Source organism: Protopterus annectens, chromosome 2.part2 (assembly GCF_019279795.1).
Source record: "Protopterus annectens isolate FY-2018-M chromosome 2.part2, PAN1.0, whole genome shotgun sequence".
Lineage (NCBI taxonomy): Eukaryota > Metazoa > Chordata > Ceratodontiformes > Protopteridae > Protopterus > Protopterus annectens.
In genome coordinates this window covers 411082287-411097741 of record NC_056730.1, presented here as the reverse complement: position 1 = coordinate 411097741, position 15455 = coordinate 411082287, and the positions used below count along the sequence as shown (strand labels likewise).

The 15455-nt window shown below is 43.1% G+C and overlaps 1 protein-coding gene across 1 annotated transcript in view; it reads right to left on the bottom strand.

Annotated features, from left to right (window-relative positions):
• LOC122795947 (transcription factor TFIIIB component B'' homolog) overlaps positions 1-15455 on the bottom strand; it is a 586977-nt gene that overhangs the window by 194114 nt on the left and 377408 nt on the right. The window contains exon 8 of the mRNA XM_044064430.1: positions 3104-3241. Within this exon, the coding sequence (XP_043920365.1) occupies positions 3104-3241 (138 nt within the window). The remainder of the gene's footprint in view (positions 1-3103; positions 3242-15455) is intronic.

Genomic DNA, 15455 nt, shown 5'->3' with positions numbered 1-15455 from the left:
GAAACATTAAGAACATCTGCAGGTATTTCCTATAGTTGCGCTTTATGAAGAAGTGCAGGTAGGCATCCTTGATGTCTAAGATGACCAAAAACCCCAACGGAAAATCAAGGGGAAGTGGGTCTGCAAAGTGAGCATTCTAAAGGTGGGCACTTGCAGTAAGGGACTGAGGTGGTAAAGATCTAGGATTGGTCTCCAGTGGCCATCTTTTCTTGGGACTAGAAAGAGTGTGAATAGAAACCCCTTTCCCTTTTCTGTCACAGGGACGGGCTGAATTGTTCCCTGGACAGTAAGGTTGTCTATAACCATCTGGAATAATGGAAGATATTCTTTGGGGGCTGTGTAATGCTTCTCAAGGAAGGGGTTGTGATCCAGGTCATAAAATAACCCATCTCTATGATGGATAAGACCCACATGTATGGGGTGATGGTTTTACAAGCAGGAAGACAGTGACAGAGCCTTAGGGATAGGGGAATGGAGTTGAGAGGGTGTTTCAGGAACAGCAGGTAGTCAAAGACTACCAGCCCTGTCTTGAAATTGAGGCTTCTGGGATGGAGTCTGGGCAGGTCTGGATGGAGTTGTCTGCTTACTGGCAGTCTTTATGCCCGTGGAAAGAGGAGGAGGAACAGTGTGTTACCGGACGAATAAGGTTTTTGAAGGGTACTTCCTGTGGAATTTATGATCCGCGGTGGTGGTGCTGCAGTAGTGTTGTCGCCTCACAGTAAGACGCTGTCCGGTTCAATTCTCAGCTAGGGCGTCTTCTGCATGAAGACATGCGTGAATGGGCGTACCTGCATTGAAGGTTGTGTGTCAGGGCTGGCAACTCGACACGTAAAAATCAACTGCCAATCATTAGCGGACCGGAGCTCCGCTGTGGCGACCCCTAACCGAAAAAAGAAGAAAGACACAACAACTTACTGTGGAAATTGGGGATAGGAGAAATATACAAGTGTTTGAGGTATTGTAAACTCCTTCCCCTTTTGTTGCAGAGTTTTGAATAACTCAGACACCTTTGTTCCAAAAAGGGCAGAATTATCAAGAGGTGCATCCAAAAGTTTTACCTTAATGTCATCAGGTAGGGGCTGTAACCTAAGCCAGGAATATCTTCTCAGGATAGAGGCAGATGCAGCAGACCTGACAGAAGCTTCAGCTGCATCGTACCTGCACCTCATGGAGTGCCTTGTGGCCCGAGAGGATAGAGAGATATAAGGCTGGAAATCTGAGTCTTGGCAGGAGAGTCAGGAATTTCACTCAGAAGTTTAGTGGCTTGTCCTAAAAGGGCTAAATCATATTTGGACATGTGGGTTGGATAATTTAATTGCCCTGAATGCCAAGGTGGAGGAGTTGTAAACATTTTTCCTCAAGATGTTCCACAGCTTTGCTGTCTTTGTCTATGAGGAGATGTGAGGAGGATGGAAAGAGCTTAGATGCCTTATCAGCTGACAGTGACACAGTACCAGGGTCCACTGCAGGGCACTTAAGGAATTTGGTTTCCTCATGGACCTTGTAGAATCTATCAGGCCTTCGTGGTATAGGAGGCTGGGAGTCTGGATTAAGTGATGCTGCATTAAAAACATCCATAAATGCTGGTAGTACTGAGGGAATAGCTAAAAGGGCAGGGGAGTCCATCTGAACAAGTTCATAGTATCTTTTCTGAACTTTTGTCATTTCAGAGGAGTCCCATTGGAAATGTTCCCTCATCTCTGAAATGGTCTACCCAAAGGTGAGATCCTCACCTGGGGAATGTGTTTCTGCAGATTCTTCCTCAGAAGAGACAGCCAAGAGGAGATGGCATTTGGGAGACATATGACAAGGATTCCTCTGAGGAAGAGTCAGAGGATTCCTCAGCTTAGGAAGTATCCAAGGCTTGAGGTCAAGGGCTCAACACAGGAGAAGCCACAGGGGAGGCTAAGGGTGTAGTAGGCCTCAGAGTCATGAAGGCATTGAAAAAGCATTGAGAAAAAGCCCGCAGATCTGTCTGGCTCTCTACTGTGGGAGAAACATGCTTTCTTTCCTCTTAAGGGAAGGCCTAGCGGGCATTGGAGCCAAGGTACGCCTGGATTTAGTAAACTGTGAAGTAGTGTACGGATCCATCTGGGCAGCTGGTACAAGCTGAGGTTCCCCCTCGCTGTCGGTAGCTATTTGAGCTACCTTCTAGGATATGCCTTCCACTTGAGGTTCTGCATCTTCCACAACTGTACCCATATTGGCAGCGATCGATCGTTCCTCCAGGCTGTCAGCCCACAGAAGGGATGGAGGAGGTGAAGCTACAGATTCACACCCAGCAACCTTGGTCTTTTTCTTGGGTGGCTCAACAGGCTGAACAGATGGCCCCCCTCCATACCTAAAGCTAAGTGCTTAAGGCACTGATTCTCAAGATAAATGCTTAATGCAAACCACTGCGTAACATTTCTGTAACCAAGGCCTGGCAGATGAAGCAGGACTTATGGTTGTGCATAGGCCTAAACAAAAAAGGCAAAGCTCGTGGACATCTTTATGGGGGATCTGATGACTACGTCTACACTTTCGCTTCCTGGAGAACATGAACACATGTATGCAGTAATCCAAAGAAATTAAATGTCCCCAGTGGGGTACTTATTTTAGAATTCTCGATCCGACAGCCAGTACAACATTAACAGCTGACATTCAACTTGCAGCAGAGAAGTTCTGGGGTCCTGTACATGCAAATGTCAATTTTATGGCCTACGTCCCCTCAGCCAATGTCAGACATCCCACCTACCCAGCAGTGACCAGAAGCTTTTGTATACTGGCCAGACGTTTGGGTAGCAAGAGAGGAAAACCCAAGAATTGGAATACTACAACATGAGAATAGAAGGCCATCTTGTGTGTGACTATACACACCACAAAACACATGTGTATACATACCAACATCTCTAAGCAAACTTGTACGCATACAAACATATACATGTATGTACAAGAAGAACACACAGATCATAAAAAGCCACAACAGTGGCAGAACATCAGATCTGAAAAATACCTGGAACTAGTCAGGCAGAACCACATTATTAACGTCAATGCTACCTATTATCACTCTGTGTATAGACCTAAACTTGTAAATAAACAGTAATACGTAAGGAATTCTTGCCTTTTTTACTTCGAGGAGGCTTTACAGGTTTTGCTGTTGCACTTTCAGTTTTTACAGTCTTCTGCTTTTTTTCTTCTTCAGCAAGTACTTTTTCCAGTAATCGGGCAAACCTGTCAAAGCTGATTTGTTTCCTTTCATCTAAGTAAAACAAAAAAAAAATCACAACTCACTTGAAAACATGCAGTACAGCAAAACAACAGAAAGTGATGTACAAAGTCCTGATGTATGTTTCAAACATATCAGACAAGAGTAAACTTCATTTGGTTCGGTTACAGTACTGCCGCTTATCAAGCATCCCTTATGTGGTCACTGACACTGTATTTGGCTTCTTTCAGTGAAGCCTATGCAGAATGAGAAAACCTGTGGCAAACGTACCTCCTATAAGGTGCAGACCTTTGCTCTACTTCACTTGTACAACATGCATCTGCCAACAAGGCAACTATAAAAAAAATGCATACTGCATACATACAGAGATAAAACCTGCTCCAAACTACCATCAATTAAATAAAACTAGGGCCCTCGTCAGAACCCTTTACAGTAAGTATGACTTACTCGTGTACAAAACAGCAGAGACTAACAGCTTTATGAAATGTGTGGTAGGGTCTAGGAAACCAAGTTATTTCTACCAACACACTCAAAAGGCCAAAGGATAAAATGCAGGGGATGCCAGCTCTAACCTTATGTCATCTTTAAACTGGTGAAAATCTCAGTGAGAATTATTACTTTCAGGAAGGGACAATTTCACCTTTGAACATGGAATCCAAGATTCATACCCCAAAATAACAAGTAAAACTGTGCAACAATACTCACCAAAACCATGCAAGTTCAAACAAAGACCATTATTGAGTACTAAGCTGTGAAGAAACTGACTCTGAACAAGAGTGGATGGCCTACAACATGCTCTACAAAATCTAGAGTGGCAAAATGCACCTTGGCCCTCTGCTAGAATAGGCATCAGTTTGCAGTACTTAAAAAGTGCAACTGGATGTCCAAGTGACAGCCTCACAAATAATCTGTCCAGAAACATTCCAAAAGGAGATGGCACTGGTAGCAACTGCCATTCTTGAATGGGCCTAGAATCACCAAACCAGTTTCGGTTAACTGAGCCAAAAGGTAATTCAAGATACACTAACAGCAATAAAGAATTAGTCTAACAAAGAATAGGCCAGGCCTATGGTCTGAGGGGTACTGAAGGTTTTGTGGAAAGGCTCACTCTCCTTTTACTCATGCTAAGTTGAGTATCTGTTCAACTATTAAACATGGCTTACAAGAAGCAAGTCTAAATCCATCTTAGCATAGATAATGCATCTGCTGAAAACAGACAGCCATGAGTTTATCATCTTACTATCTTCCAAGCTCAGTCTGAAGGGTTTGAGGATAGGAAGCAGCAATTCTCAGCGATTCTTAAGAGAAAACTTGCTGTACATAGAATGGCCATTGGTTCCTCTTACTTTGATCATGTGAATTGCCAACTATGAAGATGAACTCTGCACTTGTGCTTCTTTTTCTTGTTTTTTGGTCAGCTTTTGAATGAGGAGTACCTTGAAGGAAAGCAAAATTAAGGTATTCATTCCACTGACTGGTGACATATGGTCACTGTCCCAGTGATGGGATCCTAGTATAGAAGAGGGATACAAAAAGTTATTTACCGTAATATGCTAGATCATTGCTGTCCCATCTCCATCTGTCTCAAATGCTGGTTTATCCACCCTGAGGCAAATCAGATACAGCAGCGCTTTCAAGGCTTCTCTAGCACTCAGGCTCTTCCTCTCCTATATTGCTACCCACTAAGACTACTCCTCAGATCAAGTTTGCCCTAAAAACAAATGTGAAATCCTATGGAAGGAGGAAACCTATGGATAAAAGGGCAGGAGACAGGCTTCAGGTAAGATCCATCATGATCCTCCAGGAAAAAAATAGAAAAGGTCATGATTTGAAAAAGGAAAAGCTGTCAAGATGGACTAGGGGCTAAACACTTTGTGGTAAGTATCCAACTTTCATAACATACATTGTCACCTTCGTCCTTCAACTTTTAGGACAGACTCCCCAACTACTATCAATCCAGGGTGACAACATGGCAGGAAAAGTACAGTTGTGTACACCTACCATAAATGTAGATGTTAGAGTGTCTTCACTGCAGTAGACACTGAACATCTACATTTATGGTAGGTGTACTAACTGTACTATATTCATGTTTTCACTGTTGTTGTCATAACTGTAGGGTGGAATCCCAAAGCAGTAAGAAAGGAGGAAGGAAGATAGATAGAAGAAGGGGAGGCCCTGCCAAGGAGCAGCCTGCAAACCTGCCTGGCAACCTGGTCCAAAGGGATTGCTTGGTGCTTGGAAAGATATGCACAGAACTCAAGTGGCAGCTTCAAGTTATCCTTGGTAAGGACTCCGGTAGGGAAAAGACTCCTCTGAAGCAGTAGAAGTAGTAGAATGACTATGCTAGTGACTGAGCTGTTTCCCATGTGTGGGGAAAAATCTTCCCATATAAACAAAAATTTTGGAAATAGTTTGTTTGAACAACTGGTTAGATTTTCTGAACTCTTTAGTCTTGTCCCAAAAAAAAAATGGACTGTGTGTTAATAGATCAATGAATGCAAAATCCTTTCTCCTTTTTTTTTGAGATTAGGAAAAGAAGAAAGGTAGGAAGGTGTTGATTTGAATTAAGCTTTTTTTGAAATCACCTTAGGCATGAAAGTAGGATTGGTCCTCAAACTCTGTCAAGATAACATCATGCGAGTATGGTGAAACTGAAAGCTGCTCTAGATCTAGAAACAAGAAGCAGTTTAAAGTGTTTGACAAAGGTACACATTGTAGACCAAAGTTGCTGTTGCACAATTATCCACCAATAGATATTTCAAGAAGGCAACAAAAGTAGAAATGGATCTAGTAGACTGTGTTCTTGGTTTGGTTGAGAGATACATGTCCTTTGATTTGTAGACAAAGCTAATGCAATCAGAAAGTCATCTAGACAAAGCAAGTTTAGAAACTATGGACACCAATTTGGCTTTTTAAAAATACAAATAGCCGAACTTCACATAATGCTTTTGTGTAACGCAAATAAAATCACATTTGGGACTTCCAAGATGGCTGCACATTGAGTAACAGCTTAATTCTGGCTCTCCCAGTCTGAAAACAGAAACTTAGCAAAGAAACCTAGTGGACCTATATTTCTGGCTAAATTTCAGTAACTGACTGACTTACACTGCCTAGATGCCAGGAAAAAAAAAATAAAGGACGGAGGAAAATCATCTACAAACGTTCAGGAAAAACACAAACTGGGGAAAGTACTGCAGTTCAGAAAGAAGCAGTACTGGAAGTCATGTCTGGAACTTGCAACCTACAGGAAAGTATAAAGCAGCTGCACATAAGCCTGGTTAAAATAAATAAAACACTGATGGAGTAAACACAAACAATAAAAAAGTAAATATAATCTCATTTGATGTACATCTAAGGTAGGCAAATAGATATTCCCACTGACTAGAAAGATTAGGGGAAGTGTAGGCAAACAATGATGGATTCAAGGCAAACTCCATAGCTATTTTATTTACAAAGGTAGGGCTAGGTCTGACAATTACAGTTTTTGTGAAAAAAAATAAATAAATAAAGGTGCTTGCAAGACCTGGCTTGTAGTTCAGAATTTAATTTGGGAGAAGTTACAGCCACAAAAAAAAAAAACAAAAAAACAAAGTCTTCCAACTCAAACTTCAAAATGGCAGAAGAGGCAGTTCAAATGGAGTTTTTTTGGGAGGCTTGCACCATCAGATTAAGATGTTTAAGGGGAGCTAGATTCTAAACTGGTGGTCCCAAATGGAATATGCCTTTGAAAAAGACCTTTTAAATCTTGAGATGCTACAGAACATGAATTTGATCCAGAGGGAAATTCTGATACAGTTGCTAGTTGTACCTTGACAGTAGAATAAACTGCAACTGAACAGACAAGGCCTGCCAAAAAATACAATACAGATGTGAGGGGAGTAGAAAAAGGGGTACAGTCCTTTAATATCCCAAATGGATTTTCCCCATTTATTCTTTATCTATGAGAGAAAAGCTTCTGCTAAGCAGTAAGATTTGAACCATCTAGATATTAAAAATGAATTGCTGGAACTGCAGAAATATGGTTAGCCTGATGGATATGTTGTCAAAATGAATCTCACTGAATGGGGGAGAAAGTAGATCCAGTTTGGGAATGAGTACCTATGGTGGTCATAGAAGATGAGGCCACAGGTAAGGGAACCAAGTTGGCCTAGGCCAAAAGGGTACAATGAGAATCACATTTCAGTAAGAACTTCAGTATTAGTGACAAGGCATACAGAAGACTAGGTGTCCAAGTATAGACTAGAGCATCCCTCAGTGGCCTTCCCTGTTGAGGGATGGTGATAAACTAGTTGCTGTACTTAGGAAGGTGTGATATGCAAAGAGGTTGCAACAAGGCTGGAACCAGAGGCTGAAAATTTCTGCTGTCACTGCACTGTTGGACATTCATGAGGCATGTGAATGCACTGGCTCAATTTGTTCACTAGAATATTGGTTTGACCATGTGCATTTGTTATTAGGAAGCACTGCAAAGACACTGCCACTGACACAATTATGGTCTTTACACACAGCAGGTAAGAATGCGTTTCTTGTTTCCTCCTGTACCAAACCAATGAGGCATTGTCTGTCTGGATGAAAATTATAGTCTGGTGAAGGAAGTCTTGAATTACCTGCAACAGTAGAAGGACCATTCTTATCTCCAGAATGTTGATGTGTAAATGGGACTTCAAGACTGCTCTACTTTTCTTGAACCATTTTCCCCTTGTAATGCCCTCCACCCCAATGGGAAGGCATCTGCATTAACTGTGAGCAAGGGAGGAGGTAATAAAAACATCTCTGGTGAAACAAGGAGGAATTCATCCTTAAAGAAATGTGTCTACGACACAAGGCAAACAATCTGATTAGTTGATGAGCGGGGTTAACACAGACCATTTTGACAGACAGTGTCCAATTAAGAACCTTCATAAAACATTTTGCATGAAGTACAGCTGTGTAAAATCTTACCATAACAGTAGATGTCCTTGCCTTCACTGTTGCAGTATTCCTTACATATGGAATTCCCTGCCATGGAAGCCTGACATCTGGCCAGTATACCAAAGCCTACTGTTACTTTAAGGTACACAGTCACCCATTTGCTCCTCACACAGTGTAGGGCATAAAGGTGACATTCAGGTATACCATCCTCAAAACTGATTACCACAGTAGAATCACCAGTCAAAGGAATCCAGGGGTAACCCGTACATCTAGGAAGGAAAAGGACTAGGGGGAAGGAGGGAGGGAGTGAATACTGCAGCATTGAAGGCAAGGACATCTACTGTTAAGGTAACATTTTACACAACTGTACTATATCCTTACATTCACTGCTGGAGTATTCCTTAAGTATGAGAGAGTGCCAAAGCTCAGGAAGAAACTTGGGAGAAGGAAGGAATAGAGTCCTCTAGGAAACTTAAGAACAGTCTACCAAAACCAGTCCTAGCTCTAGAAATACCATCCAACTTGTAGTGCTTGGTTTAAGTATGCACAGAAGTTCAGGTAGATGCTTCAAGATAGAATTAGTATCCAACCCCTTGAAAAAAATCACCAGAAGCTCACAACTCTAATACAATGAGCCTTAACAGAAGAAAGAAGGCTCTTACTATGAAAAGTATAACAAAAAGAAATAGCTTTTGAAATACAAGAAGAAACAGTTTCCTTGGATACAGCTAATCCGAAGGACCGAAGATGAAAAGAAACAACTGATCAGATTTTCTAATAGCCTCAGTCTTATCCAAATAACATCGGAGTTGCCTATGCATGTCCAAAGAATGCAGCACCCTTCTCACTGTCAGACTGTGGGCAGGGGAATAAAAGTCGCTAAAAGAATAGACTGATTAAGTGATAACTCATTACCCATCTTATACATAAAAGGATTAGTACGCAAGGATACCCTGTCCTTATGAAATTTCAAAAAAAGAGGACAAGCTATAAGCACTTGCAACTCAGACACCTGTCTGGCAGAATTAAGGGCCAACAAAAGAACAGTCTTCCAAGAGCAATGTTGCAAGGAAGCTGAAGTAGCAAGCTCAAAAGCCTGAATCAACTTCTCCAAAACAAAATTAAGATCCCAGGGAGGAAGAAAGTACAGTTGTGCACCTACCACAAATGTAGATGTTCGAGTGTATTCACTGTTGCAGTCATTACAATTGGGTTGTTCTGCAGGCAGGCTACCCGCAGTCGGCCTGAATTCCAAAGTCTAGGACTGGCGTCGGCTGCTGTCGCCTCCTCCCTGACGTCAGTGTGCCAGGGGTATAAAAGAAGCAGCCAACGCCATTTTCTTCAGTTTTTCTTGCCCAAGATGTCAGGTGCCCTCAAAAGGGTAGGCTAAAAATATGTCAATAAATCATGCATGCACCAAGGTAAATATTTCCTTCATCTACAAGCAAATACACCACATAGGTTGTATAGAATAGAGAAGTACAGATAAGGTCCAGCAAAGATAATGGGGATGGTGAGTAACCTGGACTGCAACAGTGAATACACTCGAACATCTACATTTATGGTAGGTACACAACTGTACTATGTTCATCATGTTTCACTGTTGCAGTCATTACAATTGGGTTGAATCCCAAAGTTAAGGTTGGGAGGCTGGAACTAAATAGAATTAGGAGCCGCTATGAGGCCCTGCAGAATTGCAGTGGCAAAACCTGCCCTGGATTTAGAGTAGAGTGCTTTGTATAAGTGATAGTGCTTTGTATAAGTGTGCACTGAACTCCAGGTTGCAGCCTCTAAAATGTCTTTGGTTGGTACTCTGAGGAAGGCTGCTGAAGTGGCTGCTGCTCTGGTTGAATGTGGCCCAATGCCCTTAGACACTGATTTGCCATGTTATGAATAGCAGAAACTAATGCAGTGGCCTATTCGCTTTGAAATGGTCTGCTTTTAGACAGCCTTTCCTTGTGATTCTGCAGCATATGCTACCAGTAATTGCTCAGTCTTTCTGAAAGCTTTGGTTCTGTCCAAGTAGAAGCGCAGCTGTCTGTGTATGTCCAAAGAATGCAGAAGTCGCTCAACCTTATTCTGTGGGTTTGGATAAAAGGCAGGCAAATTAATAGTTTGGTTGAGGGCCACACTGGACACTACCTTAGGCAGAAATGTTGGGTTTGTCCTTACAGAAACCCTGTCTGGATGGAAAATGATAAAAGGTTCCACAGCCATGAGTGCCTGTAGCTCCAAGACCCGTCTTGCAGAGGTTATTGCTAGGAGCAGAGCTGTTTTCCATGATAAAAATTTTATATCAGCTGTAGCGGCTGGCTCAAAAGGAGGCAGGGTGAGTTTTTCCAAGACATAATTGAGGTCCCATGCAGGTATTGGTGATCTCCTTGGAGGCCTTAAATTTTTGGCTCCTCTGAGGTACTGCCTTAATAAAGGATGAGAAAAAATATGTGGCTCTGTATTGTAATGAGCTGAAATGGCAGAGGCATGGATCTTAATTGGTTAAAAGGATAGGCCTTTGTCAAACATCTCAGTTAAATTTTGCAAAATCTGAGGGATATTTGGTACAATCATGTAAATTCCTCTGGCCTGGTTCCAAGCACAGAATCAATTCCACTTTTCTGCATAAGATTTTCTGTTACTGGGCCTCCTGGCCTTCAAAATAACATCCATCACCGCTTTAGAGAGAGGTGTGTTTTGAAAAGCTACATTATCAGCCATGCTGCCAGATATAAGGTCCTGAGTTGGCTGTGCAGGATTTGATTGTTTTGTTGGGTCAGTAAGTGAGGAATTTGAGGCAATGTCCAAGCTGGGTATTGAGTCAAGTCCCTTAGGATTGGGTACCAGTGCTGGCGGGGCCAGTCTGGTGCAATCAGTATCATTTTTGGCTTCTCTTGTCTGACCTTTTGGAGTACCTTGGTGAGGAGAGGCAGTGGAGGAAAGGCATATACTGTTAAGTTTTTCCAGCTGAAAGATAGAGCATCCACTTTCCAAGCTTGCCTGTGATACGCCTTGTGCAGAATCTCTGTAGTTGGCAGTTGTGAGGGGAGGCAAATAGATGTCCTGGCATCCCCAATTCCTTGTTATGTTGAAGACTTGTGGATCCAATTTCCACTCGTGGGGATCCATGAGGTTTCTGCTTAGTTAGTCTGCCAGAGTATTTATCTTTCCTGGCAGGAATTGTGCTTGCAGATGTACTTGGTAAGTCGACGCTGTGTCCCACAAAGTCATGGCTAGTCTGCAAAGGGGTCAGGAAAGTGTGCCTTCCTGCTTGTTTATGTAACACATGACTGTAGTATTGTCCGTCTTTATCAGTAGTTGTCCTGGATGAAGTAGATCCTTGAAGGCTGTCAGGGCATTCTGAACAGCTAGCATCTCTTTGATTGATATGTAGATGCATTTGGCTTGCGGACCATGTGCCCTGAATACATCTTCCTGCCATGTGGGCCCCCCAGGCATAATCTGATGCATCTGTTGTCAATGTCTGCCTGGCTGGGGGAATAAGGAATGGCTGTCACTTGTTGTGGAGACAGGCCTTTGCCCACCATCGAAACTCCTGTTGCAGGCAGGGAATGAGGGTAATTATTGTTTCCAGGCTGTGGCAATGTTGAGTCCAAACACTTTTTAGATACCATTGTAGTTTCCTCATATGCAGTCTTGCATATGGAATTAGCAGAATGCAGGATGCCATGAAACCCAAAGCCTGCAGAATTTTTCTTGCAGATAACTGGGTCTTTGTTGCCAACATTTTGAAATAAGTCAGTTGCCTTTGTCTGGCCTTGAAAGCCATCTGGGCAGTTGTATTTAATCCTGCACCCATGAATATTATCTCTTGAGAGGGTACTAGTTTTGATTTCTTTTCGTTTACTGTGTACCCTAGGCATGTTAGTAATCTTTTTACAAATGCCAGATGCTGTAGTAGAATGTCCTTGTTCTCTGCTTGAATAAGGCAGTCATCCAAGTAAGGATATATTTGTATTCCTCTTTGTCTGCAAAATGCAATTACTGGTGCCAAGCATTTTGTGAAGACCCTGGGTGCAGCAGATAAGCCAAAGGGCAGTGCAGAGAATTGGTAATGCATTGAGCCAGCTATGAATCTGAGGTATCTTCCGCATGATAGTCTGATTTAGGTATGCCTCTTTTAGGTCTAAAGTTACAAGCCAAGCCTTCTTGCCCAGCTTGGGCAGAAGCTGCTGCAGAGTCAACATTTTGAATTTTGGAATACCCAGGTATGTGTTTAGAGTAGATAGGTCCAGTATTGGCCTCCAGGCTTTGTCCTTTCTGGGCACCAAGAAAAGTCTTGAGTACAATCCTTGCCCTGCTCTTGCTGTGGCACTTGCTGAATGGTCTCATGTCCATGAGGGATGAAACTTGCTTTTGTGCCTCTTTGGCACGTCTGGCATACCATTTGCCCTTGGCAGGGTGTGAAAGTGGAACCTGTAACCTTGTGACACTATGTTCAAGACTCATTTGTTCTGAGTGATAAGGTGCCAGTTTTGAGAAAAAAGTGCTAGTTTTCCCCCTAAAGGAGCTGCCAGAAGATAAGTGCTTGGCGCTGGCAGGGGGAAGTCATTGGGACTGCTTCCTGTACGGCTGAGAATGGTCTTCTCCGCTTTTGGAGGTAGAAGCACCCCATTGTTTAGACCTGTATGAGCCTTGGGGCTGGGATCTGCCTCTAGGGCATCTGTATCTGCCTCTTTGTGGCCTGTCTGACACTGGAAAGGACCAATTCTTTGTAGGCCAGTGCCTGCTAAATCTTAGGAGGCTGAACCTGTAAGCAATCCTTGACTGTTTGCATAGATTTAGCTTTGTCCTCCATTTTCTTCAAAACCTCTTCTGCTTTAACACCAAACAATGTATCATGCTGTAATGGAGCATCTAATAATTTTGCTTTAACATGATCAGGCAGATTCTGTTCCTTTAACCAAGCATGCCTCCTAATGACAGAACCCGTAACAGGAGGCCTCCAGAGAATCAAAACCAGATTGCAAAGTATGTTTTCCCACTTGTTCAACTGCATGCAATAAATCCAGTATTTGTTTTATGGACATTCAGAAATTGTCAACATTTTCTGTTTAAGCAGTGACATAATATATTGCTGATATTTAAGCATATGAAACTGACAATTTCAAGCTCTTATAGCCAAGGAAGCAGAAGTGTAAATCTTTTTCCCCCACCTGTCCAGTGCCCTAGAATCCCTGTCAGAGGGGGTAGGGGTTTTTGCAGCGGAAGCCTTGACCCCTTTGGGACCCTGAGAGATAGTTTCTGGGTCAGCAGCAGGGTTTTTAAACAGAAATTTATGTGAGTCAGGAACCCTGTAGTATCTGTCTGGCTTAACAGGAGCTGGAGGTAAAGATTCAGGAGTCAGACTGGACTCTGAGAATACATCATCTACAATGTCTAACACAGGTGGATAGGCAAGGGGCCTGTGCTGAGGTAGTAAAAGGAAATCTGAGCCTTTTCTTAGATTCTGAATAATCTTGGCTCTCCCAGTGGAAATGTTCCCTCATGGTATGCTGGGTTTCCACAAAAGAGTAATCCACAGGAGGAGAGGCTGAAGGGATAGATTCTTCACCATCAGAATCCTCATAGGGAGGAAGAGAATATTCCTGTTCAGAAGAGGAATCAGAAGAAAGGGAAACCTGATCTAAGACTCAATCTCTCTCTTGCCTAGGCCTCTTATCAGGAGGGGGATGGGAACTCCTGATCAAAGTAATTAGGTCTTCGGCCATCTTGAGCATCTGTTTTTTAGGTATGGAGGCCTGTCCATGGGACTGTTGTACTTGTTTCTTTGTCTTTAGAGGTGCTTTAGTCTTTGCCTTTGAAGCTGAAGTCATTTTAACATATAACTGTGTAGGCCTGAAAACACCCTCAGAAACAAATGCCTGCTCAGCGGCTCTGGACCCATCTGAGGGAATAGCTTCCGAGGTTGCAATACCTTGAATTTCAAGCGGCCTAGTCGGCTCCACGAGGGAGTCTGAATCAGCCTGTGGCTCTAAAGTAGCGGGCATCAGGGGCTGCGAAAGTGCCTCAATGAGAACCGGCGACTGGCTTAGAAGCCTAGTCGTCAGTTTTGGACCTCTGATGCCTGTCCTTTTCTTTTTCTTTGCGTTTCTTGTGAATTGCGGTAGTCGGATGGCTATCCAACGACATTGTGTAATTAAATCATCTGCCAAAATAGTGAAATGCAAAATCGTACTGACGCTTTATAGTGCATTGGTTAAATCTAGCACAAAAGCGACTATTAGCAACGTTGTGACCAGGGCCTAAGCAAGGAAAACAGCAAGAATGGAAGTCCTTATGAGGTATTTGCTTCCCACAAGAAATACAATTATTAACTTTTTCTGACATCGGTCTGGAGCAAGAAAAAAGTCTCCCCAATGGGGTACTTAGCTTTAAATGAAGACTTCGGATCTGAAATTCGAACACGAAAACCTCAGGAGTCGGCCGACTGGCACTTGCGAACTGCTTTTGCTTCAGGCACCGCGCGGCAAGAAAGACTGAAGAAAATGACGTCTGCTGCTTCTTTTATACCCCTGGCGCACTGACGTCAGTGAGGAGGCGAAAGCAGCCAACGCCGGAACTAGACTTTGAAATTCAGGCCGACCGCGGGTAGCCTGCCAGCAGGATAACCCAATTGTAATGCCTGCAACGGTGAAACACGATGACCATCAGGCTTCCTGGGAGGTCTAACATTAAGGATGCCTTTAAGAAATTGTTTAGCCTCAAACCTAGAAGCTGAAGGAGGAGAAAAAAGCAGACAAGCAGAGACAGCTGCTAAGTGGGCCTTAATAGAACAGGCCAAACCAGAACTGACCAACTCACAAATAAGAGGGCACCAAAGGAACATCCATACTAAGTGGGTCCAGCTTGCAAGAGAGACACCAAATAGTAAACCTCTTCCACTTAGTCATGTAGGATTTCCTAGTAGTGGCTTTCTGGCCTCTTGCAGGACCTTCAGCAAGTCCTCAGAAAAAAGGTGTCTGAGGAATCAAAATCCTATTACCCACAGTGTAAGCTGAAGCATGGACAGGTGGGGATGGATGAGAGATCCCGTGTCTTCTGTGAGTAGATTCACCCTGTGAGTGAACTTGTGGTGAGTGGCCTTGGCTAGATGCAGAAGCAGAGGGAATCAGTGCTGGAAGGGCCAAAAGGGAGTCGGCAACAAGATTTTGGGAGCATCCTGTTGAATCCTGAACAGCACTTTTGGAATGAGAGGAAGGGGAGGAAATGCATAACGAAACATCCCCTTCCAAGAAAGAGAGGTTTGTCCACCTTCCAAATCAGAAGACCTTGGACTCTGGCACAAAAAAGAGGAAGCTGTCTGTCCAGACGGGAGGCA